At 34.0% G+C, this 24,766-nt stretch overlaps 7 protein-coding genes across 7 annotated transcripts; 3 read left to right on the top strand and 4 right to left on the bottom strand.

The window, feature by feature from the left end:
• Positions 1-418: 418 nt before the first annotated feature.
• Positions 419-4,328, bottom strand: LOC142549486 (protein YIP4b-like). Its single transcript, XM_075658449.1, has 3 exons — positions 3,656-4,328; positions 905-979; positions 419-797 (listed from the first exon to the last, which is right to left on the bottom strand). The coding sequence occupies exons 1-3, from the start codon at positions 4,157-4,159 to the stop codon at positions 537-539; spliced, it is 840 nt and encodes a 279-aa protein (XP_075514564.1). The 5' UTR covers positions 4,160-4,328; the 3' UTR covers positions 419-536.
• Positions 4,329-5,396: 1,068 nt separating this feature from the next.
• LOC142550267 (uncharacterized) lies at positions 5,397-5,771 on the top strand. Its single transcript, XM_075659500.1, has one exon. The coding sequence runs from the start codon at positions 5,397-5,399 to the stop codon at positions 5,769-5,771; it is 375 nt and encodes a 124-aa protein (XP_075515615.1).
• A 3,532-nt stretch (positions 5,772-9,303) lies between these two features.
• On the bottom strand, positions 9,304-11,554 carry LOC142548209 (CASP-like protein 2C1). The gene is made up of 3 exons (XM_075656528.1): positions 11,310-11,554; positions 11,041-11,185; positions 9,304-9,703 (listed from the first exon to the last, which is right to left on the bottom strand). The coding sequence occupies exons 1-3, from the start codon at positions 11,474-11,476 to the stop codon at positions 9,437-9,439; spliced, it is 579 nt and encodes a 192-aa protein (XP_075512643.1). The 5' UTR covers positions 11,477-11,554; the 3' UTR covers positions 9,304-9,436.
• A 1,615-nt stretch (positions 11,555-13,169) lies between these two features.
• Positions 13,170-15,176, top strand: LOC142549483 (small nuclear ribonucleoprotein SmD3b-like). Its single transcript, XM_075658447.1, has 5 exons — positions 13,170-13,445; positions 14,418-14,470; positions 14,538-14,604; positions 14,691-14,747; positions 14,934-15,176. The coding sequence occupies exons 1-5, from the start codon at positions 13,287-13,289 to the stop codon at positions 14,994-14,996; spliced, it is 399 nt and encodes a 132-aa protein (XP_075514562.1). The 5' UTR covers positions 13,170-13,286; the 3' UTR covers positions 14,997-15,176.
• Positions 15,177-17,249: 2,073 nt separating this feature from the next.
• LOC142548208 (transcription factor MYB36-like) lies at positions 17,250-18,910 on the top strand. Its single transcript, XM_075656527.1, has 3 exons — positions 17,250-17,640; positions 17,729-17,858; positions 18,159-18,910. Exons 1-3 carry the CDS (start codon positions 17,385-17,387, stop codon positions 18,553-18,555), a joined length of 783 nt encoding a protein of 260 aa, XP_075512642.1. The 5' UTR covers positions 17,250-17,384; the 3' UTR covers positions 18,556-18,910.
• Positions 18,911-20,739: 1,829 nt separating this feature from the next.
• On the bottom strand, positions 20,740-22,651 carry LOC142549481 (anthocyanidin 3-O-glucosyltransferase UFGT-like). The gene is made up of 2 exons (XM_075658445.1): positions 21,978-22,651; positions 20,740-21,743 (listed from the first exon to the last, which is right to left on the bottom strand). The coding sequence occupies exons 1-2, from the start codon at positions 22,471-22,473 to the stop codon at positions 20,878-20,880; spliced, it is 1,362 nt and encodes a 453-aa protein (XP_075514560.1). The 5' UTR covers positions 22,474-22,651; the 3' UTR covers positions 20,740-20,877.
• A 133-nt stretch (positions 22,652-22,784) lies between these two features.
• LOC142549482 (pathogenesis-related protein PR-1) lies at positions 22,785-23,706 on the bottom strand. Its single transcript, XM_075658446.1, has one exon. The coding sequence runs from the start codon at positions 23,517-23,519 to the stop codon at positions 22,971-22,973; it is 549 nt and encodes a 182-aa protein (XP_075514561.1). The 5' UTR covers positions 23,520-23,706; the 3' UTR covers positions 22,785-22,970.
• Between the last annotated feature and the right edge of the window lie 1,060 nt (positions 23,707-24,766).

The following is a 24,766-nucleotide window of genomic DNA, read 5'->3' as shown; positions in this document are numbered from 1 at the left end:
AGTACATAGTGGAAGAAAACCAAAGAATATCCCAAAATTATTTATAAAACTCTTACAATTCCCGTAAAAAAACATATCCAAAACCAATCGTGTACGAGTAAAAACTTAAAAGGGAGAAGAAGAATTGGGACGCAAAAACTGTTCAACATATAAATACATGAGCAAAACAACAACGTACATAAGTTTATTTCCAACTTTCTATATAGGTTTTACATAAATTCGGTAGGCTTGCGATGAACTCCAAGAAAGCCTATTTGAGTCAAAATCTCCATTGGAATCAAAATGGTTTATCAACGCATCGACATGCCAGTACTTTTGCAACCACTCCAAATTACACTCTTCCATTATTGTGTTTACAATTACATTTCAAGCTTACGGATTGATGACACGTTCATTACCAAGTTTTTTATTATATATAATAATAATGATGATGCATGTCATTCATCCATAAGCAAGAAACACAAGATTAAACACTACTTGGAGCAAGAGGTTTAAACTGATATCAAATATTGCTAGAAACACCAACAGTTTCTGCATCAGTCGATAGCGACGATGAGAAAACCGACAGATACGTACATAAGGAACACGGGATACAGTGCAAGTGCTTTCCTCCTTGGATTGACAGCAGTACTCATGAATGGATATGCAGCCCATGAACTCCATGCCAATGTCACAGCAACCACCACCACTTTAAGTATCACATTGTCTTTTATCATACAGATCAAGGCACCGATGTCCAACGGGAATAGACAGTATCCTAGAAGGCTCAGACTCTGGAAGAAGATGATGTGTCCACCCTAAAATAACGTGCACACATATAAAACAATGTGAACCAATGAGGTTTTGACATTGTGGTCGTATAAAAAAATTTGAAGTACAGGGGGAGAGAGAGAGCGAGAGTTACCAGCAGCAGAACGTTCAAGGTTAGAATAACAGCACCAGCTGCAAGAAGAGCAAATGCAACAGCAAAGACCTCGGACTGGACAAATATGAAAAAGCAATTAGAGGAAAACCAAGTTATAAGTTGAAATGTCTGCATTTAAAGCAATTTTAGAAGCAAATGATCGGTGAACAAACAGTACATATTTAAATAAGTATTGTTCACTTCTAACAGAAAAAAAAAAGGTTGATGCAAATGGTTTCCATGTCTGAAACAGAATCAAAATCTTCAAGGTGACGTGAATGTTTCATATACGAAATTCACATTCTCAGAAATACTAAAATCTAACAGTCATGAAAGCCAAAAAAACAATGTGCCAGAAGTTGAAAATGAAACTCAACTAGCCTTGAAAGAAGTTGAATCAAGACACCGGTTTATATCTCAAGGTCACAACAGTCTTGTAAAATCTTTAGTGTAGCAAAACAATACCTCAAGAGATCTTAAACAACTCCTCTATGATTACTCTTTATAGGTAGAGTTTCGATAATCACAAGAATTGAAATAGTGAAAAATGCCGAAGAAACATTGTCGCCCTTTGACTAGCTATAATAACAGAAGTCAGTTGTTTTAGATGCACAAGCACAATCATTCCGTATCGACTTGTTCTGACAAAGATACTCCCTGATTTCACACTAGCAAATTATATCTATTTTATGAGACAAGAATGACAGTGATGCAATAGTTACATATCTATTCAAATATTTAGCTAATTTAATTATAATATTATGAAATCCAAGGGATCGGTGTGGGGATACTTTCTCGACCCGAAATTTGAGTCTTTGACAGCTGAAATTATGGTGAATTGGAGTCCAAAAAGAGGAGTCATTTCATTAAGACTCTCACACTTGGAATTACCCACAAAATTAACATTGGTCACGAAGCATCCTAACATTCAGGTCAGAATAAACTATCCAATTATATTGGTGTACTTGGGAATGCTAGCAGACTAGGAAAACCTTTTGAATTATACCCCGTTACACTTGGCATCGGGAGCGCCCTTGGTGTTACCTAGAATCTTCTACTGAATTCAAAGTTTGCTTCTTTCTAAATAATTCTCAGCTATTTCATGAAATAAATTAGTCAGAGCTTAGAGGTGTTAGGGATTGCCCAACCAACAATGTCCGAGTAAAAACAAGGCGGTGATGATAAAAATAACAAAGTAACAACCGTTACTATAAGTTTAACGGTACCTTTTACCTCACGTACACATTTAACATGCCCATAAAAGCACTGTCAGTTTGACAACAGTTTTATTCTTTGAAAGGAGTGAGGAGAGCAAGACTCCTACTACTCTAGTGACACATAGGGGTGTAACAAAAACAAACATGTTCACGAGCCTTTTGAGTGAGCCGACTCAAAAAATATTTGATTCGTGCTCAAAATTATTGAATTCGAGCCGACCTCAAGACCAAATTATATTGTTCGACAGTTCCCAAATCGTCCACAAGCTTTAATATTTTATTTAAATAATATAATTATATATTAAATAAACATATCTCAAACCTTTATTTTCGAATAGCTTGCAAATATGTTCAAATATTTCAAGTCGAGCTCAAATTTGAGTCTTGATTGGAACTTGAACCAATACTATTAAAATTTTCGGGTTTCGAATTGAACTCGAACTCAAATTCGAGCCTCAAAATTTTGGTGATATTCAATTTGGTTCATTTACACCCGTAGCAAACAGATCCTTTCCTTAAGGCCATTATGCTGGAAATGGTGAGTTTTTTGGGTTAAAGAACTAGTAATAAGTTTTTACATTATGTATCAGAATGAAAAAGGTTAGGAGAAGTTAGGAGACAATGGCCAAACAGAGTGAGCATAGAAAGATATGTTCAAAAAGAAAAACACTAAAGGATTTTCAAATGTGCGTGGATGTGTGTCCCTCGATAAACGAGAGAGACAAGGGTAGGCAGTGGTTTGTCATGTTGAATCCAATGAATCAATTATGTGCCCATGTGAAAAGGATAGATCAAACTGTATATCACTAGTTTATATTACTCCGACATGTGACAGGCTGGATTAATTTTATTTATGCTTTTACATACAATCTAAAATGTTACATTGGCAATAACATAAATAATTATTCGAGGCAAGCCGTGAACAGTATTCATAACTAGGTAGTCACAGCACAAGTCTACTCTGTGCATGCTGAATCGCGTGAGGATCTAGACCATCTTATACACTTGAAACAAAGTCCATACACAAGAAAGAAAGAGTTCTTGACCTAATAATAAGAAAAAAAAATTGGTTTTAGCCTTGACCTTCGTTTCTTCTGCCGAATACGTGACATATTATGTCAGCCAAGGGTTTTAGTACCATTAATCCCAAAGGATTCATGATAAACCTATTTTTTCTCTGAATTTTTCATCGGGAGCAATCAATAAGATATGTCACTTTGTATTTGCTTACGATTCATAGGAGCAAGTCACATGGTCAGATCCAAAATTTATAAAAAAAACTTGAACCAATAAGAACGCATACGAAATCAATTCAAATCATCAGGCCTTGTCGAGCAAATGTGCCATTCAGCAAAATGTACAAGAATGTTCGTCTTATCGTTTAAGAAAAAAACAACAAGCCTATTTCACGCCATTTAACATAGTTCAGATAGCCAAAACATAAGCGCAATAACATAGCATATGTAAACAAGGAAAAGATCAGCTAAGTGTATTTTTAAAAATAGTTGATAAAAGTAAATTACATCTGAATTACCTTCTTAACGGAAGCAGACCAAGAGAGCACGAGTCCAAGAAAAACAATGAAGAAGAAAGGCCCCCAGAGATCCCAATCCCTCAACGCCTTCCCAGGTTCCTCCCTGAACGGGTTGGGAAATACCACAAGTTTCAAATTGCTAACGATCCTCGATAAATCCCGCTTAACGGTATCCCAAACGGGCTCGGTTAAAGTGTTCGGAGGAGAGCCGAAACCTGTGGGCGCAATGGAGGAGGATCCAGCGGTGGTGCGTGGAGGAAGAGGGGGCTTCCCAGAGGAGATTGAAGGGGTGGGTTTGGGGATGGAGGGAGGTGGGAGATTTGAGGGGATGAAAGTGGTGGGAGGAGGGGGTGGTGGCGCGGACGAAACTGGAATGGAGGCGCGTGGAGGGGAAGGGGGTCGAGCAGGGAGTACGGTGGAGGGATAGGAGTTGATGAGGTTCTCGATCTCGTCTATGTCGGATTGGGAGCTGGAGTTTAACGGGATCGTGTCACTGTGAGACATTGTACGTGTCTTCTGTGATGATATTTGCGGTGGATCACGGAGAATTGGTTAGCAAGGTGGAAGAGAGTAGCCGTTTCGAGGTGGCGCGTTGAGTTGGGACGATTGGGGGGCAGTGGTGGAGCTGAGGGGGTGTTTCGTTCGCTCTGATTCAGTCAATCAAAAGTGTTAAATTGTTTTTATTTTCTCTCTCAAAAACTAAGGAAAGCGTGTTGTCGTATCAGAAACGTTGTTCCACGTACTTGTGATATAATCGTAACGTTTTTAATAATTTAAACCACGTCATTTATTTTTATTTTATCTAAACTATATCACATTTAAAATAATTAATTTTTGATGTAATTGTATCATTTTTTGTTTTTTTAAAATAAATAAATAAATATATATATATATAATATGTAAATTATCATAATTAGTGGATACAGTCTTTATTCCTTAAGTCATCAAGTTACAAGTTTTATTCATATTTGAGCTTTTTTGCCTTTTCTTTTTTCTATTTATTTTTTTAATTCATATATCAACATGACAGTTTAGTTCCTCATTATTTTTTTTATAATTATATTTTGATTCTCGTTTAAATATAAATCACATGAATTATAAAAACATTGTACATGCACACAACATGTGCTTCGAAGCATTAGTATTTTATGAATTATCCCATCACTCCGCCGCGAATAACTCTCAATTTTTGTGTGTTTATATTTATACTTATTTAGTTATTTATAGATAAATTCTACATATTTTTACATATGAAATGGAACGTAGATAACATAATCTTTTTATATTCGAAAGTATAAATATGAAATAACCGAGATTTCCAAATATTCAAACAACATTTTAAAGTATAAGAAAATATTTATAATCTGGTTATATTTTAATTCAATGACAACCAAAGGATAAGCATTCGAAGAATGATCATAAAAATGTTGTTTTTTTTTAAAAAGTAGGTGGAACCCACATTGAGCCTCCGAAGTCGCAATGACGAAATAAATTTTGATTTTATGGATTACAAAATAAATTATTTCTTTTATAAAAATAGCTAAAGGACATCAAACATTAAGCCAACATATTAAAACCTAATATCGTTTTCGCTAAACACCCCCATCTTTTTAGCTGTCAATCAAGCTGAAGAAAGTTGTCCACTGATTTTTTTTTGAGCCAACATATTTACAATCTAATATAATACTTGGATTCACCTTTTGATTTTATATATCTGAAACAGCTCCCAGCTGGATCTACAATGGCGGGGAAGTCGTTGATTGATCGGCTGAAGAAAGCGGTGAAGAAGATCAAAGTTTTACTCGATTACAACGCTAATCGATGGAAAATCGCATCCTTGATAGGCAAGTCAACGGGCAAGAGATCGAGATTGAGCTTCAAGGTGAAGCCAGGATTGAAGGAATATGCGGAAGATTCGGAATCGAGTGATGATCATCACCCCAGATCAAGTCCCCAACTCCATCGAACTCAAAGTCATCCCGTGGAAGTTGATATCGATAAAAGAGCGGATGCATTTATTGAAAAATTCCGTAACCAGCTCAAGTATGAAAGGCAGATTTCTTTGCAGTTGAGATATTACAGAGGTAACAGTTTTGAGTCCGTAACATCTCCATGATTTTTTTTTTCTCTACTTTAAATCATTTACACAAGTAAGTTTTCATGAATATTTTTTGAGTCATTTCCGATTGATAGATGCAATTGATAGTTTGAAAATTCAGATCCAAGGAAGAAGAAAGAACTACTGATCAGTTTCTGTATACTCGTCTTGTGGATGAATTTTTGAATCTATGATTTCTTTAAAAAAAATTTGAATTATTTATGCTGAAATAGGAAAACTCTGTACTTATTAATTAGTCGAAATGCATTGGGTATCTTGGCATGCATCTAACGACCAATAATCCAGCGGATGATTGGTGGAGAATAGATTTTCTCACCGCATATAATGTTATTAGACGAAAACTCGTGTGATACGGTCTTACGGGTAGTATTTTGTGAGACATGTCTCTTATTTGGGTCATCCATGAAAAAATATTACTTTTTATGCTAAAAGTATCGGTATTGACCAGTCTGACAGATAAAGATTCGTGAGAGCGTCTCACAATAAACATTCTCATGATCTTATATTATAATAAGAAATACATGAATCGGAATGGACGATGTGTTCCGAATTCCGACCCTTTCTGAAGACTTAACAAACCAAATTTATTGGTCATAGGGAAGAGCTGAATCCATGGGCTAGTTGGAAGAGGCCCAATTTGATTTTGTTCCTCGTATGGTAGAACTTAGAAGCAGGCCTAATTTTTTTTCCTTATATATATATATAAACTCTTATAGCTTATTTAAAACTTATATATATTTATTATAATATTAGGTAAGAACCCCTAAGAATGCTTATTTTGGGGTCGATATACTAAAATATTCCATATTTATTTAATAAAATCCTATTTTATAAATTTGTATCTCATATATAGCTATGATATGTAATAAACAATATAATTAATTAGAATAATATCACATAATTAATCATTATTTTGACGAATTGAAATAGAAACCTGAAGATAAGAAAATATAATATAAAACTGAAGGAACTTGTAAATTTTTCGAAAATGTTTCTTTTTTGAATAAGAAAAGTAAAGATTTTTTTTTCTTTACTACGAGACGATGAATTGTGGGCACAGATTTTATATAAAGTAACATAAGGTACAAAAATAATGATGTTAAGTAACGGCTAAAATAGCCACTAGCACATGCTATGTTGGACCTATAGATGTTTTTTTTTATTATTATTATTTATTTTTGGGGTAAAATATAGATGTATTTTGAACTGTGTTCTAAAAAGCTCGTCCGCTTAAACGCGCTTAAGTTTGAAGCTCGATAAAAACGTCTCGCTTCGGAGAAAAACGGAAAAAAGTGATTAACTGTAGTTTGACATAATTAAGCGTAATTAAGATGTATAATTAAGTGTACTTAAGCACAATTAATCACATCTATTTATTTATAAATTTTTTATTTTGAAGGTATGTCTTTTTATTTTAAAATAATAAATTAGATTTATAATTTAGATGTTTATTTTAAAATTTCAATTATGATTAAGCATGCTTGATAATGATTTGACAAATATTTAGCATTTTTTAATGTGGCCTAGTTGAAAAAACAAATAAATATTGTAATTTCGAGATTTTTATGCTTTTATAAATATGACAATTAATGTATAAGACTTAAATTATCATATTTACGTATTATTTTATCTATTTATTTCTTTGAGATAATTACAATCACTAAAGATAAAAAAAAGTTTTTTTTACGCTTAAGCATGTGTTAATCTCTCTTAAGCTTGAAAAGCATGGAGCTCGACATCCGCGCTTCGGGGCGTTTCACGGTTTTTAGAACCTTGGTTTTGAATCAGTTTATTTTTTCATCTTTGCATTATTCATTTGGGTTAAACCGTTCTTTTATGTATATATAGTTTTGTTATGCTGCTAACTCATTGTTCACACTTATGTGTATATCGATGAGGTGATACTCAACTATTAAATGTATATATGACATGATATTTTTAATGATACGACCTAATAATGTTTTTATTATACCCATTACTATGTAATAATTTAAAAAAATCAAGATTATTAATTTAGTAGGCTATACGTACACAACACGTGTAGAGGACACTAGTGTGTGTATGTATATAGCATTCATATAACGTCTTTTTTTAAAAAAATTGTCCCTCACTGTACCTTAGTAACTTAGTTAGATGTCAATTGCAAACAAGCAGCAGCACATCGAGGGATAACTTAATGGTATCCAGTTAAATCAAGTTGGGACCATTTTCAGATCAATAAATGTATCCATGCTTTAATATATTACACCAATCAATTATCGTCCAATCTCTACACATATAAACACAAAATTTTATACAATGAACACCAAACATTCAATGTGTGATTTTTGATACATTCCATCTATCGAGTAATGAATTACGATATCATGTGATATAAGTCGAGATTACTGACAATTATTTTGTATCCATTCATATTTTACGGAAATAATTAACTCAAGTTATTGGAATATTCATAGTATGAACCCATGAATCTATTCATGTTATGTCAATATCACGATGTATAGCGCACGTACAATCAATAAGCTGTATGTACGTGTATTATTTTTAGAGTAGGTCTCTCGTGAGACGAGTTAACCCAACTGATATTCACAATAAAAAAGTAATATTCTAATTAGCATCAAAAGTAATACTTTCATGGATGACCAATGATAAGAGATCAGCCTCACAAAATACGACCCGTGAACCATCTCACACAAGTTTTTGCCTTATTTTTATATAAGTAGACTAAATAATTTAATGAAGTGAATTATTACAAAAATGATTGATTGGGATGAATTAATGAATCTCCTAACCATTCATGTAAATTAATAGAACGTGATTTTTAAATGATAATGAATGCCTTAAACAACTGAAACATGAAACTTCCCCAAAACCAGACAGCCACAATTAATTAATTGTGTGTGTTTTTCTTTTATTTCGCGACTATGATAATGACATTAACGAACATGGGTGGATCAGAAAAAAACCTTCGCAATTAGGGTACGTGATGCGAGATTCTTCATATAGATAAGGACCAAGCAATAAAATATAGGCTTGGCGCGGCCTAATTTTTTTTTTTAAAAAAAATTAGGAGGGCAAAAGCAAATATTATATAATAAAATAAAAAAGACAAATACTTGTCTGAGACGGTCTCACGAATCGTAATTTGTGAGACGGATCTCTTATTTGGGTCATCCATGAAAAAATACTATTTATATATATATATATATAATTTTGATATGTTGCTCGTCACCGCGTCTACTAATAAGGTGACATCATTTTATTGGATTCAATCGAGCACATCCAAAATATATGTCCAATATGTGTGTGTCACTTTATTAATAGTAAAACGTATCAAAACTATATATATGTGTGTGTAAATAAATATATATATATGTGTGTGTGTGTGTGTCACTTTATTAATAGTACAACGTATCAAAACTATATATATGTGTGTGTATGTGTGTACAAGCATGCAATAATGGAAATATTTTTTGAAGCGGAATAAAAGATAAATTGCCCATTGAGGTTACTAACCCCTTCGATGTAATTCACGGCATAAAAACATATAATTGCATAAATACTTCTTCGTTTTATCCATTACAAACCAGTTTAAATTAATTTAATCCACCACATGTTCACAACATAAATACAAATCACTGACGATATATAGTAAAATTTAGTTAATAAATTCCATGTCCCTTGGGTTTGGGCAAAAGGAATTGTTTGGGAGAATAGAGTCTGAAGAGATTAAAAGCAGATATAAAAGAAATAATCGCCATTAAAAAGATGGCAAAAAACCCACACCCCAAACCACCGCCGATTTGGAAGCAAAACCTGGTGAATTTGTCGCAAACCTTCATCCACACGAATCTTTTCTCTCCGGTCACCGCCAACATGGAACCCTGAACCGCTGACGAGGTGGCGGCGAACACCATGTACACCACCGCCTGTCATATTACATTATAAGTAGTAAATTTGTAGATCACTATATATTCTAACTAGGACATCAGTTCCCATGCACATTCTTGATACATTTCAAAAATATATAAAGATAATAAATTAATTAAAATTTTAAAAATCTAAACAAAATTTCGATTCGTGTGCCGGTGTTTTTTTTAAGTAAAAGGCTTGCTAGCTAGGTTTTATATATTTATGAGTAGTTCTCTTGTGAGACGGTCTCACGAATCTTTATCTGTGAGACTGATCAACCCTACCGATATTCACAATAAAAAGCAGTACTCTTAGCATAAAAAGTAATACTTTTTCATGGATGACCCAAATAAGAGATTCGTCTCACAAAATACGACTCGTGAGATCATCGCACACAAGTTTTTGTCTGTATTTAAATAATACATATAATTATTTCAATGTGACCTATGAAATAGACTAGATTAATTGTACCAAATTCATAAGTATTAAATAATTACCAACTTTATTTATCCAGTTGTTACAACTGTTTCTTATCACATTAATTTATTAGCCACATTTGATTTGATAGACAACTCTCGAGCCACCAATCAGTAAACTATATTATCCATAATTAATTTTGTAGGCCAAATGAAAATGCTCACATACACCTTATCATAATTTCAAATCTTATATTATATATAAAAAAATATTGGATATTTTTCATTTAAATACAAATCCTTAATTAAATGAATTTTATCCAATGGTAGGAAGGAAATAACGAGCAAGTGACATCGATTTTTCAACAATATTTATATTTCGTTATACTATAACGTAAATTAATTTTTCGAAATTTTAAATAACTAAAGTTGGTTTTATCTAACTCTACTATTTTTGGTTTTTTTTTTTTAAGAAACTCTACTCTCTTTTGGCTCAAAGAGTATTAATTAACACAAAAACTACATTGAACATAAATCAATTTTGTGAGACAGATTTCTGATCAGACCCAACTCATGAAAAATTTCACTTTTTATTTGCATAGCAGTGTATTTCTTGAAACTTTTGAGGCAAATCCATAATCGGATGAAAGAAATTTCTTCACCATTTAATTCCATTTTTCCTCACAATTTATTCCATAACAGTAATTTTTTCACAATTTAATTCATTGTTTTTAGAGCATAGAAAAGATCTTGAATTTCAGTGACACGAAGATTCACACCCTATTCCGATCTTGCATTTAGTTAGTTAATATTCTCAGAATGGATTCATATCATAAAAATTAAACAGTAAAAAAACATACACAAATTATTAATAAATAAAAGAAGAAGAGAAATTAGAAGCCAAATGCCAAGTTCTAAAACCAATTCATGGAAATTACCTGGTCTAAGATGTAAAATCCCCAGGTCAAATATAAGTAGGAAGTCCTGCTCAAATCTTTATTCGATCCACACATGAAATAACCTCTGAACAACAATTGCATCATGTTGTAAGCGGCAGCAGCTGTATCAATCCATACCAATACACTATACACCAAAAACCCAAAAAAGAAAAAAGAAAAAAAAAAAGAACCATAAATAAAAAAATACACAGGAGATTGAATGAAGTGAATATAGTTCCAAGTATTATTACTGTTTAATTTATACTTACAACAAGGCATTCAAATCTCTGAAAGTTGCCTTCTTGGTTACTACATTGAAGAGAAGCTTGGTTTGATGATTAAATCCCATAAGACATGAAGTCAGAACTAAGAAAACTATTGCACCAGTTCTAAGTAAAGTTTCTTTCCTGCCCATAATAATATTCATAGTGCCCATCAATAATTCTGTGAGGAAAATATATGTTTAGATACAGAGGAAGAGATATATATTGTATGGATTCCAGCGTTTATAACACACTAATTTTTGGGTGCATAAATAGGCAAGAAGTCAAGGGGAGGGGGTTTGGGAAGGGCCATATTCATTAATTACAGTGATAGTTACTTTGAGGATAATACATCAAACACCATCATTAATACTCTTGTTGATGCGATTCTTCGACCACGAAAAGCAAACGTACTCAAAAACAGAGTCGCGTCCTCGATTCGATGAAACAAAGAAAAGATTGTGTTGTCTCGATCTTTTTGAACAAGTAAGTTTGTAATATTCAAATCTAAATTATGAAAAATTTAGTAACAAATATTAAAGAGATAAACAATCGAAATTCAGACGAACATTCAAAAAACTCGTGTTTGACAATTCGAGTGAAGAACCATCGATAATTGTCACAAAGTGTTAAACTTTGATAAATTTGATTTGAGAAACACACGAGGATGTGTACAAAGTCAAGCTTTGAAATTGAGAGAAAAACTCAATCAATATGATCAAAACTCAAGAATCATTCAAAAATTGTTTACAATGACCAAATTTCGTGTATATATAATTTACAAAACCTAAGAGATATCAAAATCTAATTACCTAATTAACTAGGACTCTAAACTAGGTAAAAATCAAATCTTCCGCAAGTGGGTGCGCTCCAGGTCTTCTGGACAGAGCGCACTCGACAGTAAGATGTTACCGCTCGAGCACTGAGTGTTCTGAAATTCACTTCTTGTACAGTTAGTTTGGCTCTCGGGCGGTAGGATTTTACCGCTGGGAGCGTTCTACCTTCAAGTTCATTTCCATACATCATGAACTTTTCGAGACTTGAAATCTTGCTTGCAAGCTCTTCTTAATTGATAATAAGTTGATGCAATGCTCCTTGAACCTTTTTCCAATCATTTACACGTCCGACCAGATTCTTGTCACTTTGCAATCCGATAGATTACAGCAACTGTATATATATCATATGGATGGAGGCATACGTGGCTAGAAGTCTTATTTATATTTATTATATCTCTATCTATACACACAAATTTCATATTGAAAATATACAGTGAAGATCATGAGTTTATTACATCAAAGATATCTCAATTGTTACGAGATTTTTTGGTTATAATAGAAAAACGAATTCATGAGAGCTTATAATCAAAATAAACAATAACATATCATTGTTGACATATGTGAATATTTTTGTACAACAAAAAGATATATTGATAATAAAATAATGGACGATTTAAAATTATATGGTTTAAACTTTAAATTTCAAATGTTGAAATATCTTGTTTTTATTTAAATATCTGCTAATCACATTACTTGATTGATTAAACCAAATGTAGAGTAAAGTCAAAAAATTTAAAAATAAGTTTTAAATTTTTTAATCATATTAAAATAAAATTTTAAAATTCTTCTTCTTGATTTGATGTGTTTATTATTTTATTAGTTTTAAAAACATGAGATTTTCAATGGCAAAGGGGATGCTTTTATTTTTTTACTTTTGAGCTAATGGATTTTTATTTCTAGCACGATTTTACTTTGATATTTGACAAAGAAAAGGGGTGAATTTGTCAAGAGTTCAACAATCAAAGGATCCCACTGAAAATAGCTTAAAGTTCGGGGTGCTGACCCTGTTTTCAATTTGAATCGAGAGAGAGGCGTTCAATCGACCCGCACGAATTCATCGACCCTCGGCCTCGCACTGTTACCCTAGACTTTCACTCTTTCTTTAATCTCGCACCAAATTTGTTCAATATTTCAAAGAATTTAAATCATGAGTCGGAGTTTGGGAATTCCGGTGAAGTTGCTGCACGAGGCGTCAGGGCACATTGTGACGGTGGAGCTTAAGAGCGGGGAGCTTTATCGAGGTAGCATGGTAGAATGCGAGGATAATTGGAATTGCCAGCTTGAAAACATCACTTACACTGCCAAGGTTCTTTTCACCAATTTCGCGATTTTGTAATTTGAATTGCCAGCTTTTCCCTCTTTTTTTTTTTTTGAAAGAAATTGTTAAATACCTTGCGATACAGTATTTGTTGTTGCAGTTGATTTTGATGCAGGTGTTAAACTCCTAGAAAGATGTAAAGTTGATTAATTTAGTTAGTATTTATGCGAATATTTCTGCTGTATTTGTTAAAAATCTATAACGAGTGCACCGAGCCTGAATGCTCAAGGAGGCGCATACCTTGCTTCTTGATAGGAGCAATGGCTCTTTGATGATGCATATTCTTTAAGTATGAATCCCCTAAATTGTTGCGCTTCAATGGTTCAAGATGATTTTAATCCTGCCTTAAGTTTATGGTAGTGTTCCTGTGTAAAGAGAATGACTGCCTTTGTCTTAGCTTAATGGAAATGTCGTCTCGTTAGCTTTTGAAAGGAGGAAAAAAAGATGCTGAAATAACTTTGAAGATTTCCAGTCATGTTGCTTCACTTGCTTTTCTTTTTTATTATGATGGGATTTTAATATCTTTTAGAAATAAAATTTTCAGGTTCATTTATTGATTTCATTTGATTCATTTTTATTCATGTTTTTATTTTCATTAGATAATGGCCTGGATGAATATCTTAAATTCTGGATGGTAAGGAGTGATTCTTGCTACTCGGCAACCTCTTCTAGTTTATAATTGGTTGGTTTAGAAGTTCATAATATCTTTTTTACGTTTTGTTACATGCAAATACTTGATGTGGTGAAATTTGGCTTTCTGAAATCTACCTGACCCTGTCTGATAATTTATCGAGAATCGACTTTTGTTAAATGAAGGACAGCTAGATAACAAGAGTTATATTATATAAGCAGGAAACCAATTTGCTCATTAAGTCTACTTCGTGAAAGCTCTTACAGGTTTCGATATCTCATTTTCTCTTCACTTGAATTTGAATTGCTGATATGCTCTCTATGTTGCAGGATGGGAAGGTCTCACAACTTGAGCATGTTTTCATTCGAGGCAGCAAAGTCAGGTTTGCCTATTCTATTTTGGAAGTCCTGTTATTGCATTGTAATGTTACTAATTCTCACTTTTGCCAGGTTCATGGTAATTCCAGATATGCTTAAGAATGCTCCAATGTTTAAACGTTTGGAAGCAAGGATCAAGGTATCATTCTGTTGCTGTAAGGTTAATTCTTCTTATTGGTTTCCTGCTTACCAGTTTTCCGATCAATATAATTTCCATCTCTGAAGGGTAAAGGTTCAGCACTTGGAGTTGGACGTGGACGAGCTGTTGCCATGCGAGCTAGGGTAACTGTTGCTTCCTTCTCTGTTTGCAACTGTGTCATATGAGTATAGACATTCATTTTTATTAAAAAGTTTTAATAGCCCATTAATATCTTTGCTTATTCACCAATACCAAATGGAAAGTGGATGCCACTTTAAAAGTCACTCTTAACTTATTAAATTGTTCTGATGCTCGAAACTTGTTGGTAGGCTCAGGCTGCTGGTCGTGGCGCAGCACCTGGTAGAGGTGCCATACCACCTGTGCGGAGGTGATAATTTGAAGTGCTGTGCTTCGTATTGGGCCTATGGCCTATCGACTCTAGTCAGCAATGATAGATACCTGAATCTTACTTTCTTCTCTCATGTTTGTGTTGAGATCTTTGATGTAGAATGAGAACTTGGACCTACTGTAGCAATTCAGATTTCGTGAAAATAACTTTTCTTAGAATGCTACTTCTGAACACATTGACCTTATGCATTTCGCTGTCTTACATTTTCAAATGGTCTTACTTTAATGTAAAGGCCGTTCATTCACCTTGCCGCGAGGAAAGAAAGAATGCTTCGAGAAACAAAGCATGTGTTGGCTTTCGGCACATTTTATTAATCACGAATGGAGCTTCTAAATAGTCCTAGAGATGATTAGGACCGGTCGATTGGATCGTTTGTGTCGACTTTTTGGTTATTTTAGAAATTTCTCTCTTTGGCCTTAACTCAGGTCAGTGAAGTGCATCTATAAAACTCTTATTTAATATTGACAAAAACTTGTATGAGACGGTCTCACGGGTCGTATTTTGTGAGATAGATCTCTTATTTGAGTCATCTATGAAAAAATATTACTTTTTATTATGAATATCGGTATGGTTGGCCCGTCTCACAGATAAAGATTCGTGAGACCGTCTCACAATAAACCTACGCTTTAATATTTAGTATCACAGTAAATTGGTTTAATTAGTTTGTGAAGCTTAAGCTGAGCTCATGCCATCCATAAAGATTAGTCTTCCTTAATGATGCGTGATATGCAGCGATGATTCTGTCATGGAGACCAAGACAAGAAGAAGCGCGTTGTCAAAATGTTTATTTATTGGTAATATTCTGTTCAGCTTTTTTAATTTTTGGTGGTTTTTGTTTGTAATCTCTGTCAAAGCGCGGTTCTGGACCGTCCTTTTCATTTTACTTTACTTTAATTCATAATATAGATTAAAAAAATAATATTAGCCAGGGGATCACAAGTTTTGATAAGATTACGATTAAACAGTTTATGTAATTGAATATCATCCAACTTTATAAATATTATATGATAAATTAAAGTAGTAAACAAATTTTAAGAATGATTTAGTCATACTTTGTAATGATCATACGCCAATGTCGTGTTAGAAGTTATAATTTTTTTTTCTTAAATTTGACGAATATTTCTTAGGCAAAAATTTGTGTGAGACAGTCTCACGGGTCGTATTTTGTGAGACATATATCTTATTTGAGTCATTCATGAAAAAATATTATTTTGTATGTTAAGAATATTACTTTTTATTGTGAATATTGGCAGGGTTGACCCGTCTTACAGATAAAGATTCGTGAGATTATCTCACAAAAACCTATTCTATTTTTTATTCTGGTGGCTATACATCAGGACCGGATAACCAAAGTCGATAGGTCGATATTTTTTTATTTTTTTTGGTGGCAAGACTATGAGTCCTTAATACATGCAAAACATTAATCCATAATTTCGTGCTGTGTTTTGTTGTTGAAAATTCAAATTAAATGATATCACAACGTATAAAAAGAGAGATTTTTTTCTTGTCCGAATTATTCGAAGACGAAATGTAAAAGTTAGCACATAGAATTCTCGTTCCAAGGTGCATCAGAAAAGCGTGTTTCGAAGGCAAAGTGTTTTGGCTTACTCGCATTGTATGGCAGTCGGCACATAGGACTTGGAAGTTTGAACTCCATCATCTCATTATTCGATATTTGAAGTTCCACCAATTAATCGACTGGGATCATATTATACATTATTGCTTACGGACTCACAAGAGATATCTGAATTCTCTACTCTATTTGTTTATTGAAGGGACTATACTTTAAGAAATATAGCATATCACTTTATTATACATATAATAATGACAGTAAAATTTGAAAGAATTATAAGCATATATATACATACATCCATATATCCGTATAAAATTCGTGTTAATTTAATGGGAAAATTACATATTTTCTTCTTTGCAATTTTTGTCTTCTGTCTTGTTGAATTTCAGTCTTGACTCTGTATCTTCCAATTTTTAGCAATTAAGTCATTTTCATCTGGATTGCCGATATATCGCTACAGAGAGATCGTCACGTCGTAAAAAAGACTAAAATTACTAAAAAAATTCAACGGACTAAAAATGAAATTTGACAACATAGAAAATACAAATGAAAAAACAAAAAATATTTTGGAGAAAAATGCAGTTTTCCCTTATTTAAGTCCTTACAATAAGAGACACAATTAAAAAGGTTTCAAACAACTAGAAAGCAAATACCTATCACTATAAAATATGATCACTTGGGAGAAATTCAGGAAATTCTTTGTCAGTTTTCGTAGACAATTATCGCATATAATATTATTTCTCAAACAATCCAAATTGATGAGAGAAAAGCCATGAGTAGAGAAACCCTAGCCGGAGAATGTATGTATCATCATCTCCTTTACCTATAAAACTAGGTCCTCCCCTTCTGACATTTATCCACACCAAATTTAAAATACACAAAGAAGAAAGAGAAGAAAAAATTAGTCTCATTTTCCAAATGGGAAGATCTCCATGCTGTGACAAAAATAATGTGAAGAAGGGGCCATGGTCTTCAGAAGAAGATGTAAAATTGAAAGCTTACATTGAGAAACATGGCACTGGTGGGAATTGGATTGCTCTTCCTCAGAAAATCGGTCTGTGGATATCGACTATTTTCACTCCTGGCTGCTAATAATTTTACTTTGATTCGATGGTGTTTAATTATGACTATATGATATATAGGGTTAAAGAGATGTGGGAAAAGTTGCAGACTAAGATGGCTGAATTATTTGAGGCCAAACATCAAGCATGGCGATTTTACGGAAGAAGAAGACAACATAATTTGCAGACTCTATATTAGTATTGGTAGCAGGTAACTCAGTAAAACCTAATTTACACACACTGAAAAAAACATGCATAACTACTAGTAAAGCAATTTTAGCGAACGTTACTTGTCTTCATGCGATTGTCGATGGTGCTTCGATTTGTTCGAAAAAGCTAGCATCACATATTATAATGATCATGATTCTTATATATTATTGTTTTCGAGTTATTATCAACTTATGATTTATCTAGCTTGCTTGTTTTTTTTTTTAAAAAAAATAAAACTCGATTCCATCTAAATTATATGCTTCACCAAGATTGTAACCTTTTCTAGTTCATGCCATATTAGGTGGTCCATAATCGCGGCGCAGCTACCTGGAAGAACAGATAACGATATCAAGAATTACTGGAACACCAGGCTGAAGAAGAAATTGCTCGGGAGGCGCAAACGATGCAACACTAATAGAGACTCAGTTTCTCCTCCGGACTCAAAAGATGCATCAGTACTCAGGCGCAAATTAGAGGAAGACACTTATAATTTTCAAAATCTGAGCAGTTCAACCGTGGAAAGGCTTCAGCTTCATACGCAGCTTTATACACCTCTATCTTTTCACAGCAACCCTGAAATTAGTCCTGGATTTGATCCCGAGCAGCAAAACATGTACAAAAATCTCCATTATTACAATCACATCAATCCTCAGTGCTCCTATGCTGGATCAAGATTATCCTGCTTCGAACAATTTTAAAACTATTCCATCCATTAATAGTCAAAGCTGCATTAATCCTGTCAAATCAGATATTATTGGGAAAATGAATGCAGGATTTCAGCAGGTTCCAGGATTTACACATGCCGAAGTTTATGAGTTAATTGACCGCAAAGCAATCAATCCAGAAGTACTCGATCAACATGTAACTGGATTTGATTGTTTCAAGGATATAGATGGATCTATGGACAGTATATCATGTTGGCTTAACGAATTCTGACAGGAATGCAAGATCTTCAAACTATCGGGCCGGATTCCGGATCGATGTTTTAACAATCTGCGGAAATGAATGAGGATACACATCATACAGCAGAGTTATAAAGATGAAAAAAATTAATTACAGTTTTATTTTTGGGAAAATGAAATTTTTTTTTGTATGTTAACTTGCGATTTTGATAACTTATGTTCTCAATTTTCATTTTTAACCTGTTATTTTTATTCTTTTGACAATTTTAATACTTTTTTTTGACATTACGCTGATAAGACACAATGAACATAGCTAGATAAATTTTTAAGGTAGGCAATTTTTTTTTTTTAAATAATTTATCGTGAAATACTTCAAAATATAAATGTAGTATTTTGATGTTTACTAACAAAATAAAAGTACAATGTTAATGAATTCCAACGAAATTACTATCTCCAAAACATCTTTTTCTAAAATAAATTTTTTTTCTTACTATTAACGATGAGCTTATATGCATGAACTACAAGCCGATTAAAACTAAAAAATGACAAATAATCAAACAAAATTATGCTAACTCGGTTGATCATTCATGTATAAAAGAATGAATATATATATATATATATATATATATATATATATATATATATATATAACAATATGAGTACTACGTACGTGTAGTAATTAGCGAACCGAAACTAATAGAAAACAAAAAAAACACAAATCTATAATTTAAATGTTATTGAAATCAAATAAAATAATATATAAATAAAATATATCAAAACAATTTTTATTACTAAACCTAAGAAACTGAACCATATGATCCGGAAAGGAACCCAAAATACCTAAAACTGCACGACAACTGCAAGGTGCATGGGTCCTTACAATTAAAGTCGCTCTTTGATTGCAAGGTCCATGGGCCTACCTTTTTTGGATCTTATAATTACAGTCCTCATGGTGGCATATAGAGCACTTGCTCACAGAATTCTCCACTCTTGGTAGTAGAAAACGTGCCTCCCCAGTTACTTCACTGTCAAGAGTGGGAAGTTATGTGAGTAAGGTTGTATGAGCTATCATAAGTGCTCTGATAGCGGGATCCAAAAAAATAGACCCATGGGCTTTACAACAACAAATAGATACTAAAATATTTGTCAAACACATTCAACGTATATAAAGTTTTATAATTTCATATGATAAACTAAAATTGAATGTTGATATTAATACAAGACACTAATAAATTTGACAGCTGAAAATCATAGCAAGAATATCATACCGACTTAGATAGTCGATTGTGAGAGAAGATGAAATTTACCGTGTGTTTGGCAACAAGGATTTGGGAGGATTTCATGGGATTTGGATTTCAAAATCCTGTTTTTACTGTTTGGCAATGTGATTCAAAAAAAAAAATTCGGATTTGTTTAGAATTTCATGAGATTTTAATGAGTATATCCAAATCCCATCAAATTTGATAAGATTTGGTGGGATTTGAATTTAAAAACAAACAATTACTTTTTTATCCAACACATCATTCTCATCAACACATCATTCTCATCCGTCAACTTTCTCCATTCAAAATTTCTAAATGGTTAGAATTTTTTTCCTTTTAACTTTTTTTAGAAGTTGAAAGATTTCGTTTAAATTTTATAAGTTTCGTGTGTTATTTACTGATTAATATAATAAAAATTATAGTAATTACCAAAGCCTCTTTTTACGTTTAATAATTAATTTCATGCTAAGGTTTGAAGTTGTTTGATGATTTTTTAATTATTATTTTATATACACTATGATTAATAAATAATAATTAATTTTTGAATTTACAGACACAAATAACAAAGAAGAATTATTAATTTCTAAACTTCTTTGGGTTATTTATGTTTATATGATTTCTAAGGGTAGCTTAGTAAAATTTTAAAATTCCAAATTCGAATCTTTTTTCTCCAAACAAGAAATGAATTTGTAAATACTATTTTTAAATTTTAAACCAAACACCGAATGTAATTTCAAATACTTGAATTTCCAAATCCAATTCCAAATCCCATAAAATCCTATCAAATCCTGGTTGCCAAACACACTGTTAGGATTTTAGCATTAGAAATTGGGATTTAGAATTTCCAAATCAAAATCTAGTTGATCTTGGAAGAAGTTACAATACTTGTCAACGACTTAAAATTTTCAGTACCGGTTTCAGCAACAGCCGTATAAGCACGTTCTTTAATCCTTCCAATATTTTCCCTCATTTTCTTCCCTTCATCCTTCCACAGAACTAGATCCAAAACCTGGACCAAGGCGGATTTTGCGAAAACGCCCTTTACCCCCACCCCGATCTGCCATACATTCTCCATGAGCCTCCTGTTTATCATTTGATCAGCAAAGAACGGCATGCAAATCATAGGCACGCCACCAATTATACTGTCAAGGGTCGAATTCCATCCACAATGCGTCACAAAAACCCCGACAGAAGGGTGTGACAAGACCTGAGATTGAGGAGCCCATTCCACAACTTTCCCTATCCGGCTCGTTCTTTCGAAAAATCCCTGTAATAACTGGCGTTTGGAGTTGTCTCTGAATGACCAAAGATAAGGCACTTGTTTCTCTTCCATGGCCTCTGCCAGGGCCACCAGCTGAGGCGGCGGAGGTGTAAAAATTGTTCCGAAGCTTATGTAGGCGACAGAGGCAGCAGCCTGGTGGCTCAGCCATGACAGGCAGCCGCTATGATCTTCAGTAACTGTCATAGCATTAAGCAGAGGAAAAGGGCCGATATTTAGAATCATTTTCAGCTTGGATTTGAGATCATTTTCTACAATGAAATCAATTCCATCGAATGAATTGAGTAGAACAACAGATGCTCGATTTATCGTATTAGACATGTTATACAACATTCGGGAAAACAACCCGTTAAGTTGTAGGATTTCTGTTGGTAAGTCCGAGGCACGTATCTCTGACATTCCAGGTATAAAATCCAGGGTTTGGTCCAGATTTTGTATTTGGCCTGAAAAATAATTGGTACATATGTTAGTTCATCCAAAATCCAAAATTAAACATTAGTTCAAAATTATTTAATATGTCCATCAAAGTATCAAACTATAAATCGAGATGATCAGGAACGTTAAGAAAACAAAGATAGTTAAAATCCAAAAACATAAAATCATCTTAATCCCAAAATGAATAGATTCTATTGGAAACAAATTTATGACACACCATTTCATGTATGAAAAAAACTCACCACTATCGCTTCCCAGTTTTGCACGAAGGACATCGATGTACAAATGCAGAGAAATCGACGAAGGCCCTGCAGCCCAATACGCGAGCCAAGGGATTCCCTTTTCCTCGGCCATTTCAACCGAAAACCACAAAAAGGCATCAGTTAACAAGCATGTAGCCTTCATCCCCATCTCTTTCTCCGCTTCTTCCAGCCGCTTTCTGAAATTCCCCGGCGTTGCTTTGACAAAAAACTCAATAAGTTCCATTGGATTACCCGAAAAAACGTACCCCTCAGGGACTCCATCATCCACATCGTATATTTTTATGTTGTTCTCGTGGGCATGAGTGCTGTCCACTTTTGAGGAAACTTTTTGGTTGGAGCTTTTGGTGTTGAAGTATGAAAACTGGACTTGGGGGGAGGCTGCGGCGAGTTGTTTTACTAGGTGGAGGAGAGTGGTGGGGTGGGAGCCAAACGGGAACGCGAAGGCGGCGAGGTGGGCATTTTTGGTTATAGACATCTTCCCGGAAGATTAACGAAGTTTAGTTTTTATGTAGTGATTGATGTTGTTCAGGTGTTATAATTATTGCATGCACTAACTACTCATCGTAGAAAGAAGAGGTTGAAGGAATTGTATATTGAAGGATTTGAGAAGGGAAGAAGTCAAAGATCCGAGGACCTTGGCAGTAGAAACGGAAGTAGTGACACAAAAATACTAATTATGGTATTTTTACATTGGCATCGTGCCACATCCGTGTAATTTGGCAAGCTGTCATAATTACTTTCTTTGTGAAATGTGAATTCCCAAGATAGTTTATATACTCCGTAATCGAACATGAAATGAAAAGACTCAGCCGCATGTATGAAGATCGAAATTACAGAAGTCATAATAGTCGCCAATAAGTTCTAGCTAGTGCTGATCAATCACAAATTAACACATATATGCATCGACATTTATTAATAGTTACACGAACTTACAACAAAGAAACATAGATGAATTCCCAACAACTTGATCGATCAATAAGGCCTCTCACCAATAACATTCCCCGGAGGATAATAATTACAAGTCATGAACGAATCTCCACTGTCGCAAACAACACGAGCACACCCGATCCTCCTCGTACTTCCCCACACGATCTGTGTGTAATGTCCGCATAGCTGCCCTTCGACGCAACTATTGCTCCTGTAACTGTAGTACTTCTCTTCGTCCGCCCACGCCCGCACCGCATCCATCGGAGTCCAAGTCGAGCCACTTCCCCAATATACGTTCTCGCCTAACTTGAAACCATCCTCGGGGAACGAGTGAGCTAGTTTGCAATCTGCTTGTCTTTGTTGGGCCCACCACCTGGCGTAATTTGCCAGCTCGGAATCCCATATGAGCGGCAACTCCAACTTTCTTGCCCTTACCAAGTTGTGGCCAAACAAGAATTGTACTGATTCGCCTAGGCAATTCAAACAAAGTTGCTTTGAGATTTTGTATATGGCCGTTTCGTTGTTTGTTCTCGCGTCCGAGATGGTTTCGATGGTAGCGAGGATTATGAGTATGAAGAGGATACTTGGCTTCATATTTCTGATTCTTGGAAATTAATGCTAGAAGTTTGATGGTACTGGTGTGGATCGAAGCAAGCGTTTTCTGCTACTACAGATGCCTAGGTATTTTGAGAGGACGGGAATGATTTTTTGTTGTCTTGCATGCATTTATATAACAATTTTACAGATTATTCTTTAAAGTACATTAATGGAAAACCCTAGTTTAGTCTCCCTCGGTGAATGTCTCGGTTTCAATCCAAGTATCCAACCAACCTAGCAAATATGTACGCCTTATATATATACGTATACACACACACACACAAGAGTAGTAGTGGATCGTCAAATTGCTTTAATTCAATACAAATTAAAAATGAGTTGGAGTTGGGCAGAAATGGATGGAGCCATACATTTAATTTGCATGTAGTTGGGTCAAATCACATTAGTGTGTGTTGTTTTGGTACAGTGGAATATTAACTTTTGTGCATGTTCTGTGGGAGCAATGGACAAAATATATCATTGAATTTGCAGCCTCGTGAAGACGTTTTGATGAACCCGTGAGCTTCATCCTTTCCTGGACACCAAAACGTGGCACTTCGAATCACCGCCACTATGTCCATATCTAATTGGCCGAAACCATCTTTACTTATATATATACACACTTATAAATATATAATTCTATTTGTGTGCACACTATTATGACCTCGTGTTTTGTATTTTGACATAGTTGATGGGGTTGTTTTAGTCATTGTTCATGTTAAGATTAATAGAATTTAATTCATTTTAGTAGTTATCATTCAATTGTATTTATGTTGGTAGAAATTGATGTCTTGTGTTATTTATTTTTGGTTCATGCGTTTATTATATTCTTGTGATATTTAATATTATCTTTCGTGTACTTCATTTAACTACATTGTTGTTTGGACCTTGGTAAAATCTATTACTCTATTAATTATTTTTATTGTTTTTCTTTTATGAATGATATTTGGATGAAAAAAATCTTTTATGGTTTGATAGAGTTGTTAATATGTCATAATCAGGTTGATTGAAAAGTTTGTGATGCGATCCTGGTGAAATGAGTGAGCAGGGTCGGGTGCTCCACCGGATCTGCTATCAAAATGATGAAGGAAATAAGAGTAATGTAGATATCTGAACCAGAAGCTTCTTCCCCGGGCAGAGAGGATTTCTGCACTCAAGAAGGTAACCACGTGAATGAGCGCCGGAGGGGTGTCCGGCGTGGCCACTCCGATGCTTAAGTCAGTGAATGATTCAAGCCAAGAACCAAT

The sequence above is a fragment of the Primulina tabacum genome, chromosome 6 (genome assembly GCF_025594145.1).
Source record: "Primulina tabacum isolate GXHZ01 chromosome 6, ASM2559414v2, whole genome shotgun sequence".
Classification (NCBI taxonomy): domain Eukaryota; kingdom Viridiplantae; phylum Streptophyta; class Magnoliopsida; order Lamiales; family Gesneriaceae; genus Primulina; species Primulina tabacum.
This window is presented reverse-complemented; position numbering and strand designations above follow the sequence as displayed.